General features: G+C 40.3%; 1 protein-coding gene and 1 long non-coding RNA gene across 7 annotated transcripts in view; one reads left to right on the forward strand and one right to left on the reverse strand.

Annotated features, from left to right (window-relative positions):
- The window catches only part of PTGER3 (prostaglandin E receptor 3), a 201,483-nt gene that overhangs the window by 55,753 nt on the left and 121,706 nt on the right, over window positions 1-24,024 (forward strand). The window contains exon 3 of one of the 4 annotated variants that reach the window (XM_021093485.1): window positions 1,657-1,708. The exons of the other annotated variants lie outside the window; for them this stretch is intronic. Within the exon in view, the coding sequence (XP_020949144.1) occupies window positions 1,657-1,707 (51 nt within the window). The 3' untranslated portion in view covers window position 1,708. The remainder of the gene's footprint in view (window positions 1-1,656; window positions 1,709-24,024) is intronic. 4 annotated transcript variants of the gene reach the window in all.
- The window catches only part of LOC106507649, a 372,669-nt gene that overhangs the window by 16,159 nt on the left and 332,486 nt on the right, over window positions 1-24,024 (reverse strand). The gene's annotated exons all lie outside the window — the stretch shown is intronic.

Raw genomic sequence — 24,024 nt, forward strand, 5'->3', positions numbered from 1 at the left:
GTGGTAATCTCCAAGTCCATCCATATTGCCACAAATTGCATTATTTCATTCTTTTTTATTGCTGTGTAGTATTCCATACTCATACACACACACACACACACACACACACACACGTATATCACACCACATCTATGTATATACACCACATCTTTATCCACTCATCTGTTGATTAATATTTATTTCCATGTCTTAGCTGTTGTGAGTTGTGCTGCTATGATCATAGGGGTGCATGTACCTTTTTGAATTATAATTTTATCTGGATATATGCCCAGGAGTGGGATTGTTGGAGCACATGACAATTCTTTTCTTAGTTTTTTGAGGAACCTCCATACTGTTTTCCCTAGTGGTTGTACCAATTTACATTCCCACCAATAGTGTAGGAAGGTTGCCATTTCTCCACACACTGCAACATTTAACTATTTGTAGACTTTTTAATGATGGACATTCTGACTGGTGCAAGGTGGTACCACATTGTGGTTTTGATTTGCATTTCTCTAATAATGAGCGATGCTGAACATCTTCATCTGTATGTCTTTGGAGAAATGTCTATTTGGGTTTTCTGCCCATTTTTCAATTGGGTTGTTTGTTTGTTTTTGAGTTTTATGAGCTGTTTCTATATTTTGGAAATTAAGCCCTTGTCAGTCTCATTATTTGCATATATTTTCTCCCAGTCTGTAGGTTGTCTTTTTGTTTTGTTTATGGTTTCCTTGCTATATAGAAGCTTGTAAGTTTGATTAGGTCTGATTTATTTATTTTTACTTTTATTTCTGTTGCCTTGGGAGACTAACTTAAGAAAATATTGGTACAATTTACATCAGAAAACTATCTTCTAGGAGTTTTATGGTGTCATGTCTTATGTTTAAGTCTGTAAGCCATTTTGAGTTTACTTTTGTGTATGGTGTGAGGGTGTGTTCTAATTTCATTGATTTAATGCAGTTAAAAAACCATGTCTTTTTAATCTTAGTGTTCCAGGCCTTCTCATTTCCTTTCCTCCCCAGAGCCCAACCCTTCAAGCCAGTGAAGACATTGAAATATAAACACAGAGTAGACATGGAAATATCTTTTATATCAAATGAAATGACCACAGTATAAATAGTACAAGTCAAAAATGCAGGGATGTCCATGGAGGGGGTTGAAAAAATTAAAGCTTATGAACTTAACCACAGCTCTATATATACAGTACATGTTTCAACATACATTTGTTAACCACATTAGGGACTAAATGAACAATGATGGGCTCCAAACTTTTGGCATACGTGTCATTCAGAATGTCTCTCATTCCTTCTCAGTAAAAGGTCTCTTGGTGTCACCACTGAACAAAATATTAATTTGGAGAGACCATTAGTCTTGGCCAGTGCAACACTCCTTACACTCAAGTTTATAAGGTAACATGAAGAGAAAGCCTTGCCTGTGTGGATCCATCTGTCTGTGGGATAAGCTTCACTAGGGAAGGGCTAGTGATAAGAGGTGATGGTCTAGGCTGGCAGAGAGAAGGCAGCTGCAGTTGACAGGACAGTGGGAGGAGCAGAGCAGCCACTGGCTGCTTGGTCTAAGGAGTCTGAGCGTTGGAGCCCACATGTTTGCACCTACCCCACCCCCACCTTTTTTTTCTTTTCTTGCAGTTGTGCTGCTAAAAATGTTTTACTCTCCTCTTAGTTGTGTGCTGGGGGAAGCAATGCCGCAAAGAAAATGGGTGCATCTTCTTAAGGTATCTGTTTAATCTGAAGATTTGTGGGGGGAGGAGGCAATGTTGTACAATCTGACTAGTAATTAATATTAATAATTAAAATATGTTTATGTAAAACAAACAAAAATTACTTATGGACTAGGAAGTAACATATGTATGCGTTTTTAAGGTATAGCATGAGACTTAAAGAAATTGGGTTCTAGAGTTTGCTGGTAGCTTAGTAAGTTAAGGATTAGGCATTGCCACTATAGCAGCTTGGGTTGCCACTATAGCATGGATTCAATACCTGGCCCAGGAACTTTCACATCCATGGTCAAAGAAAGAAAGAAAGAAAGTAAGAAAGAAATTAAGTTTCTGTAGCTGGCTATTCAGGGTTATATCCCCGGACCCCTAGGGTTTGAATCCTTTTATTCTTCCAGAAATACATTGGTGGAAAACATTAAGAAGCATGTCTTAAGACCTTAGGTAATCTTTTTTAAAATACCCTTATTAAAAAAAAAGAAAGAAAGAAAAAGAAAAATACCCTTATTGAGGTATAATTGAGGTATTTACACTGTACATATTCCTAGCGTGCCTAGTGTGCAGTATGTGAAGTTTTGACATATGTACACATCTGTGAATCCACCCTAACAGTCCAAGAAATGAAGATATTCATCACCTGCAAAAGCTTCTTTTTCTTTTGTAATCTCTCCTTTTTTTTTCATTTTTAAAGGTTTACTGAAGTATAGTTGATTTACAATGTTGTGATTTCTGCTGTACAACAAAATGATTCAGTTACACATATACATCTATCTATTCTTGTTCAGCTTCTTTTTCCATATAGATTACTATGGACTAGTGAGGGGAATTCCCTGTGCTGTACATCAGGTTCCCATTAGCCAGTCATTCCTTATACCTCAGTGTGCATAGGCCAATCCCAAGCCCCCAGTCCATCCTTCCTCCCCCACCTGTCCCCTTTGGTAATCATAAGTTTGTTTTCAAAGTCTGTGATTCTGTGTCTCTTCTGCAAATAAGTTCATTTGTATCCTGTTTTTAGATTCCACATATAGGTGATGTCATATGATGTTTTTCTTTCACTGCTCCTAGCCCTTTTGACAACACAGCTGTGGAGTCAGAGGCTGATAAAGAGTGAAAAAACACTCCCTTTTCAAAAACAGGGACTCTTTCAAGAGAAACATATTCTCACCACCTCCTTTTGACATGCAAGAAAGCGGAACTGAGAATTAACCACACAGCTCCCAGGTTTTGATTGGTTAACTCTTCGAAATGTCTTTCTGCTTCCTCTCAGGTACTCTTATCACCACACCGCAGCCTCCCTATCAATTCTGCCTGTTACTCGCTCCATCTTTCATTCACCCAATCACTTCTCTTGCCTGCCTGTTACTATGCTGGGCCACACAGGGATATAGACTGCCCTTAAGGAGCAAAGCATCCATGTCACACATTCCAAAGACTAAAAACCCAGAAGCACACCTGAACAGCCCCCTAGGTCATTCCTGAAAGACACTGTCCTGAGCTCTTCAGACAGAGATTACAGACCTTCCACTAATGCGCCTCAACCACACCCAGGCTTATTAATGTGCTACAGCAAGAGAGTCCTGTTGGATGTTTTAGCCCAACCATACAAAATGTAGATTGCTGCCTAAGACAGGTATTTAGTGAGTTTCTAAGAGAGCGAGGTTGGCACTAGGCATCCTCTCGTTCAGGTACCCTGAGTCCGCATCACAGAGGCATGTATATCAGTGTCCCCGCGTGCAGGCAGGCACTTTACAAAGCAAACCAAAGACCAGGGGAGGCTTCCTTGGTCTCTCTAGGATCTGTTCTATTAAGAGAGACATCATCTGTTACATCTTCTGCTTTGGAGGAGGAGTACCTAACAAAGGATACTGAAAAGTAAGGTCCAAGGATACTAAAAATAAGTGAATTTAAGATGAATGTGTTCCACTGTGCAGAAAGGAAGGATGAGGTTCTTAAGAGCCTATCTAGATGTGGGAAGAAAGGAAGTACATCCAGATCTATATCCACGTTCCGTCTTGGAAGAGGAAGGAGTTCAACACTGAGCAGCTAAAATATGTACTTCTATTAAAGAGGAAAAGTAAGGTCAGTGGAATTTATTTTCAAGTATCTAATGGAATTAATCTCAAAGAATTCTGCCCAGACTGATGTTGGAGCTATTTATGTTGTGAGTCTTGGACATATCTTTGCTATAATATTCAGTAAAGCCTCGATAATCATTCATTAAATGCTTCCAAGAGGCCAGTCACTGTGCTAAGTGCTTCTCTGAGAGAGATTCATAGCATAGAATCTAAAAATTAAATTAATATTTCTTTATTTGTTTGATCCCTATAGAGGAAATCCAATAAAATAATGAAATGCTTCCTTGTCCTCTTTTCTGACTCTAACTTGGGCTGTTTCCATTTGAGAGCTCTGTTGAAAGGAGGGCATATTTTGAGATTTTACTGCCAAGTATGTCTATATAATTGGTTACACAGAATCCTATAGCTGGAAGAGGCAGAAGAGATCATGGAGTCAAAGGATTTTAATAGGGTTCATCAGAACCCTATCTGCAGGGATGTCTCTGAGTATGTGTGTGTGTGCACATATGTGCGTATGTGTGTGAGAGAGAGAGAGAAGTGGAACTAGTGGCAAGGGGTGTTGGGTTGGATTTTGAGCAGTACAAGACTAGCTATTCGTGTAACCTGATCTCAGGATCTCTCTTTGTCGTGTCCATCAGGCTTCTGATTGGGAACATTTCATTTAAAAAATGGTTCCCCTTCTTAAATACTCTGCTCTCAACACTTAGGACATCAAATGTGTGGGGTTTTTCCTATACCAATTTTTCAGCACCAGCTTGGCATCCTACAATTCAGTTATGATGCTAATGATTCAGAGTTAGTGCAGACCCCTTGGGTTGCAGGCTCAGTCCACAAGTCCGCACCATCACTTCAGATGCCAATCACAAGTCCAGGCTTCCTGTCCTTCTGACCAACAAGCTATAAATCCTAGGTTCTCATGACCCTCATCGCAGGTCCAATAATTTGCTAGCATGGCTCATAGAACTCAGGAAAACAGTTAATTGATACCAGTTTATTATAAGAGTAAACATAGCACAAAGTATGGGGATGAGGCACAGAACTTCTATGCCCTTTCTGGAGCAGCATGCTCCCAGATCTCGCTGTATTTACCAGTCTGGAAGTTCTCTGAATCCCTTACATTAGAGTTTTGAATGGAGGCTTCTTTAAGTGGGCATGATTGATTAATGACAAACTCAACCTCCAGTCCCTCTCCCCTCCCCAGAGGTTGGAGGGTGGGGCTGAGTGTTTCAACCAGATGCTTGATTCTGCTGACAAACAGCCCCTCTTCTCAGGGGCTTTCCAAAAGTCATCTCTTTAACATAAACTCAGGTAACACTGAAAGGGGATTCTCATGAATAAAAGAAAGATACTCATTTCACCTTTATTCCTCAGGAGATATTTCAGGAACTGTGGACAAAAACCAAATATAACAAAAATGTTCCTTTCACCTTTATCATTAGGAGCTGTTTTAGGAGTTATGGATAAAGACCAAAATACGTATTCCTTATTATATCATAATGTCACTGTTTCTTAAAAAAAATAAGGACATTAATCACAAATTTAGTTTAACTTGGATCTCAGAGGAGTTCTCTGACCTTGACTTGTTCTCCAAGGAGAGAGAGTCAAGACTAGTGCTCATGTTTCTTCCCAAGCTAATTTCAATCTTTGTGGTGTTTTTGATAGCCATATAGATGGTTACAGCAGTGATTCCAGAGCCAGAGTCAGATTACTTGGGTTCAAATCCCAATTCAACTTCTTGTCTATATGACTGGGTAGAGTACTTATCTTCCTGTGCCTCAGTATTTTTAAATCAAGATATGAGCATTAAATGAACTGAAATATGTAAAGCACTTAGAAAAGTGCGTGACATTTAGTAAAGATATACGTGTGAGCTATTCTTGTTGTTATTACTATTATTATTCAAATATTTCAAAAAAAGCTCTCCTGACCCAATAGAACTCACCATAGGATCCAAACTCCTAACATTATTATTCCTTTAAGCAAGAATGGAATGCCCTCTTAGAAAGTAAATACATTATCTGAATAAATACAGATAACACAGTAGAGCACTGCCACTTTCTAATATCTCAGAAACATTATTTCCATTAACTCTAGTTACTTAGCAGAGCCTTTCAAGAATGAGACTTAGAACAGCTAAGCTTTGATGATGAGCTGAGGATGGGATTTCTTTAAGAAAGGCATGAGGATGAGAGAGGGCCAAGTCCAGTAGGACAGTACTGGTGAGAGAAAGCAGATGCCTGAAATCATTGTGGCCCCTTTCAAAACCCTCTTCGGGGAGTTCCCCTCATGCCACAATGGTAAGGAATCTTACTAGTACCCATGAGGACGTGGGTTCATTCCCTGGCCCTGCTCAGTGGGTTAAGAATCCAGCATTGCCGTGAGCTATGATGTAGGTCGAAGACATGGCTCGGATGCTGCGCTGCTGTGGCTGTGGTGTAGGCTGGCAACTGCAGTTCCAATTCGACCCCTAGCCTGGGATCTTCCATATGCCACTGGTGCGGCCCTAAAAAGCTAAACACACACACACACACACACACAGACACACAGACACACACACACACACACACACACACACACACATATCAAAAAGCAAAATCCTCTTCTGGCGCACATCTGAGATGAGGCACAGAAAAAAATCTGTGAACAGTTCCTGGAAAGGACTTGTACTGGGGTCTCTAAGTGCTCACTTCCTGGGTATGTTGTCTTCTCTTTTCTCTCATCTTCTGGCTTAGATAATCATATTAAAAGTCGCAGTGAAAAAGAAAAGAACAAAGCAAGTTTATAAGGGAAGACAGAGTTTGGAGAGGGGACAGGAGAGGAGATGTCCTATCAGCCCTGCTGATGGTGAGTAGCTGGTAGGTGGGTTTTCAGTAAGGGAGCAGTGAAATGAAACTATAACATCCACTGGGCAGTTCCTCTTCTGCACGTGTTTCCTTGTACCATCAGCTCTAGAGTATGAGGCCATGTTCAAGTCCTGGTAGAGTGTCTTATTTTTCAAGATCATATGGAAGAAGGCAGGTTCTAATGATGTGTGTGTGTGTGTGTGTGTGTGTGTGTGTGTGTGAGTGAGAGAGAGAGATGGAGGTGAGATGAGGTGTTCACTGCTCGTCACATGGCAACCCCAAGTCCCCTAGATTTGAAATGGAAGGGAGCCTATGGAGTGAATCCCAATCTAGAAGGCAGTTCTTGACAATCAAATTCAAATAATCCACTTTTTTTTGAGCAAGAAGTTCAATCTCATTTTTACTGTCTGTGAAGTGGAATTATAACTTTTGTTGTTTTGCTCCAGATATTCCAGTGTTTTTATTGCTATGTACCATTCTGCTATATAAATAAGATAGTGGCGTGGTATACTTCAGTTCAATGTTTTGGTTCTGCTGACTGGCAATGTTTCTTTGATAGTTCAGAATGCACTGCAGTACTTTGTAGGTCCAGAGTCATTTTTATGACCGTTCATAATTGTACAATGTTGTGAAATGTTCTGCTATGTGAAATGTTTCCATGCTTGATTCCAGGTTAAAGGGAATTTGCTGCCCAGGGCACTTAGGTTTCAATAAGCAAGTGACATATTTTAACGGCAAAGCCTTCTATAATTAGTTCATAAATTTATTTTTATTTTCAGTGTCTGCCCAAGTGCTTCTTATATTCTGGTTTCAAAAGAAGCCAAAGACCCATTCCCAATAACATCCTTTTAGCTTAAGTACTTGCATACATGTAGCTCTTAAAAAGTCAAATATTGTAACGTGTTTTTTTCCCCACAGATCATGAAAATAAGATGGTTAGAAGCAGGAAGTTAACGTGGGCAAAAGAATCATATTCTAAAAGTCATTATCCTAGAAAATTGAAAAGAAAGTGCCTCTCCCAGTGAAACATAAGTGAATACCAAAATGATTTTTAATAACTATGATGACACTTTGGCATATATTTATTTCGTTTGATTATTCCAGTTTCCCTATGCAGGACATGGGGCCAGTGTTATCATTATCCTTATATCATAGATAAAGGGGTGGGGATTTATAAAATTTAAATACGCTTTTCCAGGTTTAGAGTGGGTTAGTATTCAAGCCCAGCTTTTATGATGTCAGATTCTGAGCTCTTTCCAATGTCACCAGCTGTGACGTATACATATTATGGGGAGGGAGTAGGTTTGGGTTATGCAAAGGTATAATGCTGCACCACCTCTCCTCTTCGAAAATGCAGAAATACTGTACAAGTTTTTATTACATGCAAATAATTTGAAGTCACCACTGAACTTCTGGGCATGACCTATGTTAGGGCCAAAAAATTAGTCTCCTCATGTCAACTCCTGAAGCCTTGAGGATTGCTCATTTTAGATAATTGATTCATTTTAGGCTGGACGTGAAGAAAACACTATTCATTTCCTTTTATTTGTATGGATTCTCTCTGTACTACTTTAGCTTTTCTCTTGACAACTGCCTAGAATTTATTTTGGCTGATAGGATGGCTTTATCTGTATGTTGGGTTTTGATCAGCTGCAAAAAAATCTAAAATAACAGCTAAAAAGGGTATTTCTCTTCTACTTATATAAACTCTGCATGTGCTCACTCCAGGGATGATCTGGCCACTTTCCAAAAATCAGATATGGATGCTATTTTTAGCTCGTGTTCTTTTTTTGTTTTTTTTTTTTTTTTTTTTTTTTTTTTTGTCTTTTTGCCATTTCTTGGGCCGCTCCAGCAGCATATGGAGGTTCCCAGGCTAGGGTTCGAATCGGAGCTGTAGCTGCCAGCCTATGCCAGCTGAGCCACAGCAACGCAGGATCCGAGCTGCGTCTGCAACCTACACCACAGCTCATGGCAACGCCGGATCGTTAACCCACTGAGCAAGGGCAGGGATCGAACCCACAACCTCATGGTTCCTAGTCAGATTCGTTAACCACTGCGCCACGACGGGAACTCCTAGCTCTTGTTCTTAATAGAGTAACTCAGGTTCCAATATGGTTGCTTGAGCTCTAGCCACTAATCTGCACCCACCTTCCCTCTTTCACATAATGGGGACAGGGTTTAGTCACATGGCCACACCCAAGTGGAACAGAGATGGGCATACGGTATTTAAATTGTATTTAAAGCTAATCTTCAGGGTTCTATAATAAAGAAGAGGGGAGTGGATATTAGGAAGCAACTGGAAATCTGCCACACTCAAAGAACGTTTCCTTGTTTTATGTAGCTTTTAAATTATTTTCAAATTTTATATTTATTGAAATGAATTTGACATAGAACAAGACATAAATTTAAGGTGATAATTTGATACATTTATATATTATGGTATGACTGCCATTGTACCAATACTTAGCACCTCTGTCATGTTACATAATTATTATTGCTTTTTAGTGGTAGGAGTAATTAAGTTCTAGGCTCCTAGCAAGTTTGATGATTATAATACAATACTGTTGTCTATATTCACTATGCTGTGCATTTGATCTCTAGGACTTATTTACTACCCATTGGAAATTTGTACCCTTAAACAACATCTCTCCCACCCCACCCCACCCAGTAAATCACCACTTTCCTCTCTGTTTCTATGAGTTTGTCTATTTAAGATTTCACATAGGAATGATATCATACCCTCTTTCTCTGTCTGACATCTCACTTAGCTTAATGTTCTCAGGGTCCATCCATGTTGTCACAAATGCCAGGATGTCTTTCTCATGGCTGTATGGCATGACCCTCTAAATGTCTTTCTGTGCATTGGCTATTTTATGTCAACGAATCTATCAAGTTTCTGCCTGAAGATCATAGTTATTATATTAGTTTACCTTATGTTATTATTATATTACTAAGAACAAGAGAATTTGAATACAAAATAATTTTGCTATATTATTTTATATTAAAATTTAAGGAACTGGCTTGTAAGCTACTTTTATATAAGATCCACATTCCAAAGGCCAAATTGTGACTCATGGGGCTTTAGTCCTTTTTTTTGCTCTCATCACTTGAAGTGAGAATGTGTTGAGAATTTAGACATATCGTAATCATTAAATAGGTATGACTTAGACTACTTAATGAATACTATTAATTATACACAGTTTATAACATTTGTATTGGTGCTCAGTCAAGATTTTTCCTTAATGCCCTTCACAGTGTCCTACACGTAGATGATATGTAATCAATGAGCGCTGACTTGAATTGACCTTCACTGCTCCGTTGAATTTATTTGCCTGATGGATAAAAGACCCTTGATAGCTTCTGCTAGTATCCAGTCATTGATCTCATGGCAGTGTTACTCGGGCTCTGATTTAATTTGATTGTATCAGATGGCTGTGGTTATTGCTATGCATAGAAGGGATGGCAGGGAATTAGGTAACTTCCTAACTATGCATGTGTTTTGCCTCAGACAGTGACCACACTTACAGCTTCAGGAACTAGGAAATCCTCCAGAACAAGCAAATCAGCTCTGAACTGGAGGACCAGGATTAATTTATCATGAAATACATTACTCGGTGTAATTACCATATTTATGATAATCTTATTTAATCCCTTTAAACTATTAATTTTGTAATGTACTATGAGTGTATTTGATTATTTTCTTCTTATCTGAGCTATATATTCTGTGATTTACCTTTTAAAAACTGGACATAAAATTACAGTGAGACCCTCCATTGACTGTCTCTGATTGTATGTTACACAACAGAACAACACTTGCAATGATTATTAGATTTAATTTGTCTGTAGATATATAATCCTGACTTGTTTGGAATTAGGATGGACTTCTTTTATTATTCATCTTGGGCACTGCCTCAGTTTCCTTCCTATCTCCTTTATAAGGCATTAAATTTGAAAACAAAGACTCATAGTGACAGATTATTTCCCCCCCAAAAGGTGTCTACATCCTAAAGTCACAGATTTATAAAGGGGGCCACTGTATTTATTTCATGCTGTTGGCATCTGTCAGGCCCTTAGAGGCTCTACTTTTGCTAATGGCTAGGGTGATAGTTGTACAGTCTACAACTTAGGTATTTCTCAAATGTCTTTAAAATTTTTCTGTATGGAACAAAACTTTCTCACAAGTCTATGATCTCTATGGGTTGGGGCAGGGGCTGGGAGGCGGGATAGCAGAGGATGGGTCCTTAAACTTACAGTTGAAGGTATGTTGTCCATCTGTTTTCTCAGTTTGCATTAACTCTCTTTCTTTGAGGGAAGTGTTCCTTCTTCATGGTTTCTCCCAGCTCCTTCTTTCCTTGGCTGAGCTGGCATCTGTGTGAAGGAGAAAGCTTCCATTCCCTAATGGGAATGGGTACAGATAAAGAGAGGCAGCTTGTCCACACAGAAGTCTTGGTTCTGTCCACTGGGTCCTTGATTTTGGTTTTCCTGGTTGCCGGGGAGCTGCTGGCATCGCCCTCTGACTCAGGGCTGGTGCAGCCTGTGAACTGTTTCCTCAGTTCATTTGAGCCTGTGATGCGCCTTTGCTCACTTGGCCCCCTTGTTGTCTCATTAGCAGAACAGATCCCCAAGCCTCTGCTGCTTCCTTCCTCCGGAAACTGCCTTGGGCTGTTCAACCCACAGGAATTGCTATCTTGGCCAAAGTATCACTCTGGTCCTAAACATAGCAGCGCCATGGGCACCCCTCTGGTGTTCAGCTTTCCTCTGTCTTCCATGCGGGGAACCCTTCTCCACCATGTGGGGGCTGGGAGACACTCAGAGAATCAACATGAAATGTCCTCCTGTGTGTGCTGGGACACCCTGGGAGACTATATTACTAAACATTTCTTCTTTTTCTCCTTCTTCATCTCTTCCTCCTTCTTCCTCTTTTTCTTCTCCTCCTTCTCTTCCCTCTTCTTTTCTTTTTAGGGCCACACCTGAAGCATATGGAAGCTCCCAGGCTAGGGGTGGAATCCGAGCTACAGCTGCCAGCTGCACCACAGCCACAGCAATGCAGGATCTAAGCCGCATCTGTAACCTACCCTGCAGCTTGTGGCAACACCAATCTTTAACCCACTGGGTGAGGCCAGAGATCAAACCTGCACCCTCATGGATACCAGTTGGGTTCTTAACCCACTGAACCACAACAAGAACTCCCATTCCTTCCTTCTATTTGAGTTTTCTATTATTTCATCCCTCTCCCACTTGTGGAGTTTGATGCTGAGACAGTTGCAGCAGAGAAGGAAAGATGTCTCCTGCTTCTCTTCTTATATCGTTTCTTCTTCTTGCACCAGAAGGACTTTTGTCCCCTCCAGGCCATGTCCTCCTTCTGAAGTTGGCATTCACTCTCCATTTCCCTGGAGCTATGATGATGGAAAGGTTGCAAAATGTGTGGGGAGGGGAAACGATACTTTTACGAATCCAAAAAATAATTAGGAAGTCTTTAAAGATTTAAATAATATTGTTGTTGTTTCACTGAAATACCCTCCCTATTTTTCTAAAATGCACAACTTCATTTTTCCCATCTTTGAAAAAATACTTTTAGAAAATATTTTTTCCTTTAAATGGATACGTTAGTTGTGCGTTCCTAGGCTCCCCTTATTCTTTTATTAGTAGAGTAATTTTGGATAGTTAAAATAACTTTGTTAGTTTTATCAATCTAAATAATGTTCTTTTTTAAATGAATTAGCAACATGGCAGGTAACTACAATAGCTGAGCCATACCGTACTGTATATCCACTAACAAGTTTTCATTATTTAACCTAACAATTATGGGCACTAATTGAACTCTGGCCAGCTCAGGTTCTCCATAATAATAAATACTTGCAGCCTGGGACCTTTTAGGAATCAGGCTCAAATTAAAGTCTACTTCTGGGTATGGGGCAGCATCTTCTTGGCTCTGACAGCCAGGAAACTCCAGACGTGGAACAAACAACTGGATTCAGTGAGTCAAGAGCAGCAAGGATGGTGCAGGGAAGGGTTAGTCTCTAGTGTACTTGATGCCAATCGATATGTTCTTCCTTTTGTATGATTCACCTTTACAGACCTGGGGAGCGCCTAGCAGATAAGGCAGGATGTGAATTTGAGCAGGTGTGCATGGTTATCACCAAGCTTAAGGAAAAAAAAAACCTCCTTCTATATATAGAAAAATCAGCCAGCAGATACAAACTAGTGCCACTCTGTGTCAGACATTGTGCTGGGTTCTTTGGAGTTGGAGACCTTACAACAAAGTTTCTGATTTTATTATTTAATTTTTTTTTTCTTTTCATGGCTGCACCTTTGGCATATGGAGGTTCCCAGCCAGGGATTGCATCCATGTCACAACTTCGATCTACACCACAGCTGCAGCAATGCCCCATCCTTAACCCATTGCACTGGACAAGGGGTTAAACCTATACCTCTACAGCAACCCAAGCTGCTGCAGTTGGATTCTTAACCCACTGTGTCACAGTGGGAACTCCACAAAGTCCCTGAATTTAAAGAGCTAGCCTTGCTGAAAAATTCATGTGTTCATTCATTTATTCATTCTTTTAGTATATATTTACTAAGTTCCTCCTTTGTGCCAGGCACGATGCTATGTGGGCATAAAGCAGAAACAACATAGATATGAGCCCTGCTTCTGTGGAACTTATAATCAGGGGATAATAATATTAGCAACTGACATTGGCTGTATCCAGATATCCCCAAATCTAGCCACGTGGATTTCTTTATTTGTCAACAAGAATTTGTGCCCACTCTGTGTGTCCTCAGGAGATGAGTCTTCCCTTAGTCCTCTGGTGACCTCTGGAATTTTTCATGTTCTGCAGTCACTTAGAAGCTCTCACTCTGGCCTGGTGCTCTAAGCTTCTGCTGGTCCCTTGGGCTCTCCCTGGTGCTTCTCCAGGGGGTTTCCTCTCCCGAGGGCGCTTCCCCTCCAGGCTGTTAGCCTCCCTCTGATCCTCAAGGCTTTACCCACATAAAATGTCTCTTCATAAAAATCTCTACTTAGAGTTTCATCTGGGATCAGGGTGAATGGCAAAGGAGAATGCGGAAAAAAAAAAAGTAAAGTAATTTAAAACCAACGATAACTACTCGTAATATTTATTGGCTGTTGCCTTTCGTAAGTGTCCATGGATGGACACCATCTTTCTTAGCTCTGCTGTCATGTTTCTCCTGTTGGTCCTATTCAGAATCTCTTTCTGTAAATCCCCAAACATGCTTTCACTTTCTACCAATCCCTTCCTCACAAAAAAAAGGAAGCCAAAAATTCTCCTCCATAATCCACTCCTTCCAGCATGAAGGCAGCCCTTTGCAAGGGTATGCAGAGCATCTTGGGGACCCTGTCTTAACCATCCCTTTTTTAGGTCATGGGCTTCATCTTTACAAGACTCAAAGGGCTCATTAAAGTATTCTTCCCACTGGAAAAAAAAAAAAGACAACAACAGAAAGAACCGAAATCCAACAAAGATGAATTCCACTGCCACTGTACTGCAGAAATGCCTTCTCTTTGTTGTGTCCTGCTCACAAGCAAGAGGAGGCCCAGAACGATGTGGGAGCATATTATGTGGTTCTCTATCTCATGAGGGGCCATACCAGAAAGATGAGGGAATTTTTCTAGAGGAAGAAGTGCTGGCTCGTGGAAGGCAGGCATATGGGGAAGAGCACTTCAGGCATAGGGAACAACACATGCAGAATCCCTGAGGTTCCAGGAAGCACAACGTTCAAGGAACAACAGCGAGATCGATATTTCTGGGGCATGGAGAAGAAACTAGGGAGGAATACAGTTTGAAAGGAGGACTGGAAGCTTGTGTGCCAAGAAATGGATTTTGGTCTTTATTCTTAGGAAAATAACAACCTATTTTATGAAACCTCTGTGTGGGCATGTTTGTGAATGTGTATATATAATGACCAGGTTTTCTTTAACAACAGCTCTGTCAAGAATGGCTTCACTAACCCTCTCCAGTGGTGTATGCTAGATGCTAAGTGAGCAAGCTCAGTGGTATATGCTGATCATTTCTCACCCAAATGTATATCTGTTCAACATCAGGAATTTCTTCCTGAGTCCCCAGGAAGTGGGAATACTGCAGCCCTGTCACAAGTGAGGTTCCCAAAGTGGGAGGCAGTATGTAAGGCTGTGATAATTTATCTAGCAGGTCTGTGTGATTGTACATATCATAAATGTAGCTGGAAGAATAATTTCATGGAGGAAAATTTTCTCATGAGCTCCTCTGAGTATCAGAGACAGATGTCTGGTGAAGTTCATGCTCAGGCCCCAAAGCCCTCACTTCACAGGTCTTTTTTAGGTATTGTGACTCATTTTATTTCATTAAAGTTGTGTATTCTTCAGGTTCTGCCAGCCTGGATCCAGTTCAGTCTGGTATGGCACCCAGGTATTCTTGGAAAAAGTGGGATTTGAACTAGCCATTGAAAGAAAATTAGGCTGAGCATGTGTCCAAAAGTAATGAGAGCCCACTCAGGATGAGAATTGTAGGGACAGTGTCCAGGGTGGATGGGAGGGCAGGGAGTTGATTGATTGATGGGCTGTAGAATTGCTAAAGTAGGGATCTGATTACCAGCTCATCAACTAATTTGCAGGGGCCGATGTTGTTTTCCAGTTTCTTTGGAATGTAAGAAATGGAGCCCCACTCAGGCTAGCTCAGGCAAGGGGAGGTTTATTGTAATGGAATATCTTTGAGTATGCAGGCTGGAGTTGGAGAGTAGATGAGGATCCAGAAAATCAACCATTGGAATAAATGAATTCCTTGCTAGTCTTCCTCCGCCACTGAATCTAGATATTTTCTACCTATTGGATTGTGTTCCATTACCAATTAACAAATCTTTCTCTCTACTGTCAATATAATTTATTAACTTTGTAATTTTTACTTGCTTACAATATCTGCTTCCTCTTGGCTCTGGTTCTGCTGCTAAAGTCCTCATTTTCTCAACATTGGCAAAATCAGATTCTCAAGAAAGGAAATCTCTGCTAGCTTATTGTTCCTTGATTGGCAAGGCTATGGCTTAGGTTTGCATACTTTGTACAACTGAATATGCCTGGGATGTACAGAATCCTTATACCAATTATGGTGGCCTGTGGATGCCCCTTTAGCAGAGTTGTATGCAGCAAATTTTCCCTTACAAGAGTCTCTAGGCATGGCTGCTATAATGACTGACATGTCCAATGTAGCTGTAATAGTAATAGTCAATACCTCCTGAGAGCCTATTCTGTGTCACTGTGTCAAGTTCTGGTCTAAGCACTTCTTATATATTCTCCCTTTTAATCCTACCAATAGAATAATACCAATAATCAATACCTACCAATAATACCAATTTGGGGTAGAATTACCACTGTTCCCATCTAACTGAGGAGGAAACCGATGCCCTGCAAGTTCAAGTAACATGCTCAAGGTCACACAACTAATAACTAGTGAAACCAGGATTCCAGCCAGGTATGATTAGAATCCAGTTTTTGCGGATTTTTTATTTTTTATTTTATTTTTTTCCTATGCCATATAGCTGAATGTGGGCGTTTACGAGGGCTGGATTATAGCTGAGATTAGAGGTAGAGAAATCACTCTGGGGACTAAAGAAGGTTACCATGGTAAAACAAGAAATTAAGAAAGATGCGCTGTGGTTAGGGAAGAAAGGATTACCCAGACATATTAAAAACAAACAAACAAACAAAAACCACCCAAACAAGAATCACTTAGACTTGGTGATAAGGTGGAATCAGAATTTTGAAATAAATATTCAAGGGAAATGCATTATATGTGCCCTCCTGATGAAAAACAAGCAGTTGGAGGAGAAATTTAACATTTCATAACAGTAGGGAAAGGACTGAGTGGCTATTTGGAAGTAGAGTATCCAAAGATTTTGTCACACATGCTGTGGAAGAAACCCTTACACTCTTCTTACAGAGAAGAATTACGCAGTCAAAATTTTTCTGCCTCTGGATATTCCCTACAAGAAGCTAGTTAGACTTTTAGGGTATTAAGAAACTCTTTGTTTCGTTTATATAATGCAAGCAAGTCAGATTTTTGAATGGAAAACCTCCCCCCGCTTACTTTGTAGCATGAAATCAAGAACATTTCTGGGATGAGGTACAACTTCAATTGATATTCAAGCTTCCGAGTGTCCTGAGGAGCCAGATGTGAAATCAGGTGTGCCAGACACGCTAATAGGCAGAGGGATGGATGATATTTCCTGGAAGTCGGGGGCTGGAACCACTATTGCTAGCTGTAGTCTAGAATGTTCCTCCCAGAAGGGGATTTTTAATATTTAACCTTCCTTCCTGCATCATGGTTTAGCTAGCAATTATCAGTGTGTCATCTCCCAAATTGCATCAAAGTCTCAGACTTCTTGAAGCAACTGCTGCCCAACTCTGCCCAGGCTTAGTCCCCAAGTGAAGTGCCCACGACTGCCAGCTGCACTTGTGCTTTCTGACTCTTGTATCTTCAGGCCTCTGTCTTTGTTCAAACTCTTCCCCTCCTCCCTACCAGTTTTCCTTTTCACATCCTATACCTCTTGAAAAAACGTCATCCTCCCCCACACACACACAAAAAAAATCGCTTTTATTTTCCCTTACTCTGAATCCTTAAGGCTTCTACAATTTATATTATCATGAGAACACCAGTGTGAACTGTATTTAAGATTTATTCTCTTTAGAATACATTCTAAAGTTTTAGGAGAAAAAGGCAGAACTCCTTTAAAAGACTAGGTTAGGGAGTTCCCTCTGTGGCTCAGCGGGTTATGAACCGGACTAGTAACCATGAGGATGTGAATTTGATCCCTGGCCTCGCTCCGTGTGTTAAGGATCCAGGGTTGCCGTGAGCTGCAGTATGTAGTTTGCAGATGCAGCTTGGATCTGAGTTGCTGTGGCTATGGCATAGACTGGCAGCTGCAGCTCTGATTTGACCCCCAGCCTGGGAATGCCCACATGCTACAGGTCTAAAAAAAGAAAAAAAAAAAAAGACTAGGTTAAAACAGAAGTATTGGAGGTCACATAACTGAGCTTCACTGTAATATTTTTGGACTGTCAGGCTGTAAAAACCCCAAAGATGAAGTTCTCCTGAGGAGTAGATTGTCAGATATTAAACCCCTGATGTAGTCCCTGCTGTTCATAGTCTGGTGGAGAGCTGTGAAGACCAGCATTAGGAGAGGAGCTGGGCCTGCCTCTTTCATTTCCCTGGGAAGAGAGCAGTGAAGGCAAGGAAATCTTTGAAGGGTAAGAAGGCACAACTGGATCTGAGTTGCTGTGAAGTTTTTAAAATTTTTAAATTAAAAAAAATTTAAATTGAAGTGTGGTTGATTTGCAATGTTATGTTACTTTCTGTTATACAGCAAAGTGATTCCATGATACATATATATATACATTTTAAAAATATTATTTTCCATCATGGTCTGTCCCAGGAGATTGGATATAGTTCCCTGCACTGTGTAGTAGGACCTCATTGCTTATCCATTCTCATTGTAATCATTTGCATTGACTAACCCCATACTTCCAGTCCATCCCATTTCTCCCCTTCCTCCTTGGCAACCACAAGTCTGTTTTCTGTGTCTGAGTCTGTTTCTGTTTCATAGATAAGTTCATTTGTGACATATTTTAGATTCCACATATAAGTGATATCATATGGTATTTGTCTTCCTTCTTCTGACTGACTTCGCTCAGTATGAGGATCTCCAAGTGTTTCTTCTTCTCAATAGTGTGGAAGAGCAGGATCAGAGTAGAGATGGTGCCTCACTCAAGACCAGCAAGTGTGCAAGGCCAGTAGATAAGGCACCAGTGGTACACAATGCATTTCCGGAGAATGTTGCTGAAGGTTACATACCTATCTTTATCCCATGTACAGTGTAAATAACTGATTTTTTTTTTGTCTTTTTGCCATTTCTTGGGCCATTCCCGCGGCATATGGAGGTTCCCAGGCTAGGGGTCCAATCGGAGCTGTAGCCACCGGCCTACACCAGAGCCACAGCAACGCGGGATCCGAGCTGCGTCTGCGACCTACACCACAGCTCACGGCAATGCCGGATCCTTTAACTGATTTTTTTAAATCAGAAAACAATATGTTTACCATTGGGTAATGAACTAGGAGCAAAAGGCTTCCTTTCTAGTCCTGGATCTAGGACTAGACTTGAGCAAGTTACTTTATTGAGCTTTCCTCTTTTTTTTTTTTTTTTTTTTTAATGTCTATACAATGGAAACATCTGTCAAGTGGAGATGATAAATAATAATGCCAACTTCAAGGGATAAAATGAATTAACATTTGTCAAATGTTTAGAACAGTGCCCGACAATGGGAAAAAAAACCTTGATAATTGGGGGCTGCCATTTAGGAAGGAGTTGAAAGGACAGAAAATAAGAGTAGCGGATATATCACACAGAGAAGCTGGTAATAAAAGATGAGAAATTGGACTACAGTTACAGAAAGAGGAAGGGGCAAGCAGTCAAGAACAGGTGTTTGTGTGTATTTTATTTCCCAAGATAAGGGAAGCCCATGAATATTTGAAGGCAGTGGAATAGAGCCAATAAACAGAAAGACAGAAGAGAGAGGGACAGAGTGATCTGTAACAAGGACATGGGTAATTAGCAGCGAGGGGAGGTAAGGAATCATCAAATAGTCTTCTCTGTGCACCTTGGGAATTCTTCTAGCCTTTATAATATGCTACACATCTGCCACTGAAATTCTGAAGACAATGGAGCAGACTGCCATACGCCTCAGCTGTTCAGGAGCAAGCAGTGGATGGGGAGGAATTAATGAGCTGGTGTGGGGTGGGCAGAGGGAACTCTAGTGCCATGCAGAAGAGTAGTATGGCCCTGTAGAACAGCTGGCTCATTCTGGGAGGAAACTCACAGTCTAACACAGTGTTCATCAAACAGAGGCAGGGGGGCTCCAGGAACACAGGCGTCAGGCCTCCTCAGCCAAACCACAAATAGCCAAGGGCCACCAACAAGCCACAGCAGCAGACCATTAACTGAACTCTGTTCAGGTGTCCGGAGTGACCACTCATACGTCCATCTTTCTACTGCACTTGCCACAGGAAAATAATTCCGTCCAAGAGTCAAATTCAAAGTAGAGCTCAAACACACAATCTTTTCCATCTTAACTGGAATCTTAAAAAATATCCCATAAAAAAGACGTTTAGTAAAAAAGACGTTTTCACTGAAATCTTTGGGCTCTCATATCTAGAGAGAGGACTAGCTTTGCTACCAGTGTGGGCACTATATATGTTTGACAATTTGGGAGGAACACACAGAGCTATAAGCTTGGCTAAAACAAGATAAAGAGGATCTATTTTGAGCAGGAAGATCTTGGGTAGCATAAAGGACATCGTCTTCATGGTGGTAAGATCTCAGAAGTCTAAGAGAGGCCCACTTCTGTATTCTAAATTATCAGGAAGGACACATCCTTTGATGTGGATGAAAGTCATAGGGTTAAAGGGGTAAAACATTAGATGGAATTAAATGTAAAAGAGTTTAGCATTGCCTGACGTAAGTGTTTCTACCTTTTCTCCCTTCCACCCAAAGCAATTTCCTTTTAAGACAGTTATAATCTCAATATAGATTAAGAAGTTTTAACCCTAGCTAAAGGGATTCCAGACATCAATAGTGGGAGGGCAGAAGATCATTTTCAACAGGACACTGTGTTGAACAGAGTTCCCCAATCTAAGCACATGGGCAGCCTCCTCCACTCACATCTAAATACAACTTGGCAGATATTTGCTTGGTAGTGTATCCCATATGACTGAAGTCCTACCCAGAACCTAGCAGAACCCATATGCCAGCTTCTGCTTGTTTCCCTGGCAGCTGCTCCCATGATTATCTTCAGAGGCTTACCCATAGGCAGAGCCAGAATGGCCTAAGAGTTTTATTTTTCCCCAAAGCAGTGATAACATAGGGATATGGGAGGAGAAAAGCCCAGATCCTTGTCTAGATATCAGACAAACTTGGATGTATAATTCATATATCAGAGTTTCTCAAAGTTCAGAATGAGACTGGAAGTACTTAAAATCTCATTCCCTTATTGTTTTCCTGGGAGCTTATCCTTAATAAGTCATTTACATACAGTCTTTAGTTCAGGCTCTGCTTCTGGGAGTACTCAGCTCAAGACTGAGTTATTATTTGTTAATGAATAGCTAATAACTTGGTTATTAGTTATTCATTAATTTATTCATTCGAAAAAGTGCACCAAGTGCTTAAGGGCTTTCATCCCAGTCCAATGAGTTAGAGTGATATTTGGTTAGGTGAAATGTAACCATGGATACTTATTATAAGGGAATACAGAGATTATACATTTCTAGATCCAAAGGAAACTTAAAATATGAACATGTCATCATACCTGATAAAGCGATATCTATCTAGTAGGTCCTTCTTTGTGGTAAAAGATTTGATCAGTCTTTAGCCTCATAATATTGACCACTGAAAAGAGCCAGTGATTTGCTTAGAATTCTGTTTTATTCACAAACATTTATTGGGGTCCTACTATGAATCAGAGAGTGAGAAACTGACAGACTCATATATACAATGTGATGAGATAATTACATTTTGAATACTGTATGCAATGTTATGGAAATATGAAAGAAGAAATGATACTTTTCCAAGAAGATGAAAGACTGGGTCTTAGAGGATAAGTAGAGCTGATTCTGAACAGAAGTGGAGTGGGGTATTTTAGAAAAGGAATAGCAAACTCCGTAGTAATTAGGTGTGAAAGATCCCTGGCAGGTAAGAGATTATAGGATTAAATCAAGGGTCCTTTGAGGAGGAGAGGCAGGAGATAAACCTGGAGGTGTATGTTAGTACCACTCAGCCTTATGTATTTCAGAAGTTTACCTTGCAGCAAAGGGGAGCCTTCAAAGATATGCAGGATTTGCCAAGAATTGCTTCAGAAATGATATGAAGGATGTACTTGAGAAAAGAAAGACTCCAGTCAGAAATATTGGTTAGAAGGCTCTTATTAGGTTAAATAATATGTAATTCCCAAGATCCAATAATTTTAATCTAACAAAAATATCAATTTCATGTGTTCAAACTGAACACTGGCCCAAAAAAAAATGAAAATGAGAATCTGAACAATGACACAAAGACTGGAGAGAAAGGGCAAGAAAATTGGCATGAAACGAGTGAACCCCCTCTTCAGGGGCAGAGTAAATTGTACGATTAGGTGTGTCAGTGAAGCAGAGTTTCCTAATGAGAATGGTGGCAAGAATCGTGGAAAGTATACATAAGGGAGATGGGGTCACCAGAGGAGTAGTTTAGAGTGGGACAGGGAACTGTATCATGCCCCAGAACTCCTGGCTCTTCGCATTTTACCTTACAGAGCTTCATTTCTTTAGTTCCTTCTTTTCCTGGTACTTGACATTAGACAGGCATATGATAACCAAATTACCCCGTTGTACTTGCTCCTAAAGTTGAGCAAATGAACAATGCAGCCCCAAGAGTATTTACTTAGTCAGAGCTGACCTCTAAACAAGAACCTAAGCAGGATGATAGCAGGAAGAGAAACCTAGTGGTCTCTAGTGAAGGGACCCAATCTAAGCAGACTGTTCTTTAATTTAGGAAGGGACTTCTCATACAGGGTCACACGGGGTTCTGAACATCGCAGAGAATGAACAGGAAAACTGCTTTGTTTTTCTCTGACCTTGACTCTGACCACTCTTCCAGAGCCACAATATTTCCATATAAAAAGTGCCACTAAGCTTTTTTCTGTTTGCTCCAAAATAGAAACTGGCCAAACTACAATTTTTGTTGCAAAGAAGACATATCATTTTATTGTCTGTCCTTCCAGCAGCACTGCCTTCCTAAGATAGAAATTATCTATTTGCTTAACACAGTCAAGAATAGGAGAACTACACATCTGTCTGGACATCCTATGTATGTTTTGCCACTTGGGATGGGCATGCTGTTTAAGGTGACCTTAAATTAACTACACTTTTGGAAAAAAAAAAAAAAGGACTCTAGGAAACCAATAAAAAGACAAAAAAACTGTTAAATTTAACTGCTTTTTATTCTTTCTTCTAACAATTTCTTCTAAGAATTTTCTTTCTTTCTGCTACTTCTCCTAGGAAAATTACTAAGAAATGTATAAAAAGGAAATATTTTTCAAGTTATTTGTTTTTATACATTTAAATAAATATATACAAATATTTTATTTTATTTTTCTTTTCACAGCTGCATCTGTGGCATATGGACGATCCCAGGCTAGGGGTTGAATTAGAGCTATAGCTGCTGGGCTATGCCACAGCCACAGCCACAGCAACATCTGAGCCACATCTGTGACACAGCTTGCAGCAATGCTGTATCCTTAACCCCCTGAGCCAGGCCTGGGATCAAACCTGCATCCTCACAGAGACTATGCTTGGTCCTTAACTTGCTGAACCACAATGGGAACTCCATAAAAAATTTTATTGCATTGAATGAATTTAAGCTATTATTTGGAGAATGCTGTTGAGGGATGGGCCTCAGGGACAGTTATACGGAGTTGTTCATTCAGGTCACAGATAATTATTGACCATCACTATGTGCCAAGCACAATAGTAGCTGCTGCAGACAAAGTGATAAACAAAACCAAGCATGGTTCCTCTTCTCATGAAGCTTGTAGCCTGGACATAAAAATAAATATTGAGCAAATAATCACAGAAATAACTATTCACTACAAACTATGATGAATTCTTAAAAAGAAAACAGTAGATATCATACGTGGGGGGCCAGTCCTAGTCAATAGGATAGTCTCTGAGAAAGTGATTTTCCAAGTGAAAACCTGAGAGATAATAGTAGTCACCCAAGCGAGAGAATGAAAGAGCACTCCTGGCAGAGGAAACTTCACATGCAAAGGTCCTGTGGTAGGAAGGAGGGGGTAACCCTCTTCGTGATATTCATAGATGGCTAGTGTGGTCTGAGCATATGAAAGAAGAAGAGCAAAAGGTTCAAAACAAAGCTGGAATTGCACACAGAGGCTAGATCAAACGGGGCCTTTAAGATCATGTTAAGAATTCTTGTCTTTATCCTCAGAGCAACAGGAAGTCACTGAAAGTGGGAGAGTGGCAGAATTAAATTTAACTACAAGGTCATTCGAAGTCAATGAGCTTTTAGTCAGCATTTAACAAATGCTGTGGTAACTGCTCTAGGGCTTCTGAAGTCATATTAGACAGGCTTTCTGCTTTCAAGTAATATCTGGTTTGGAAATGTGAGAGGAAACAGAGTATGGTCAAAGCATGGAGGCAGGAATGAGGTGGTCTTGGGAAGATCCTATCTAAAATACCTTTATTTGCTTGGGCATAGCCAATGTGAGTTGATATACAGATTTGGGTTTTGCTTTTCCTTTAAAATGTTCAGGGAAGTGTCTTCTGACAACAGGAATCATAATCAATAATTCTGTCCACTGAAACCCTCTGTC

This window comes from Sus scrofa, chromosome 6 (genome assembly GCF_000003025.6).
Source record: "Sus scrofa isolate TJ Tabasco breed Duroc chromosome 6, Sscrofa11.1, whole genome shotgun sequence".
NCBI lineage: Eukaryota > Metazoa > Chordata > Mammalia > Artiodactyla > Suidae > Sus > Sus scrofa.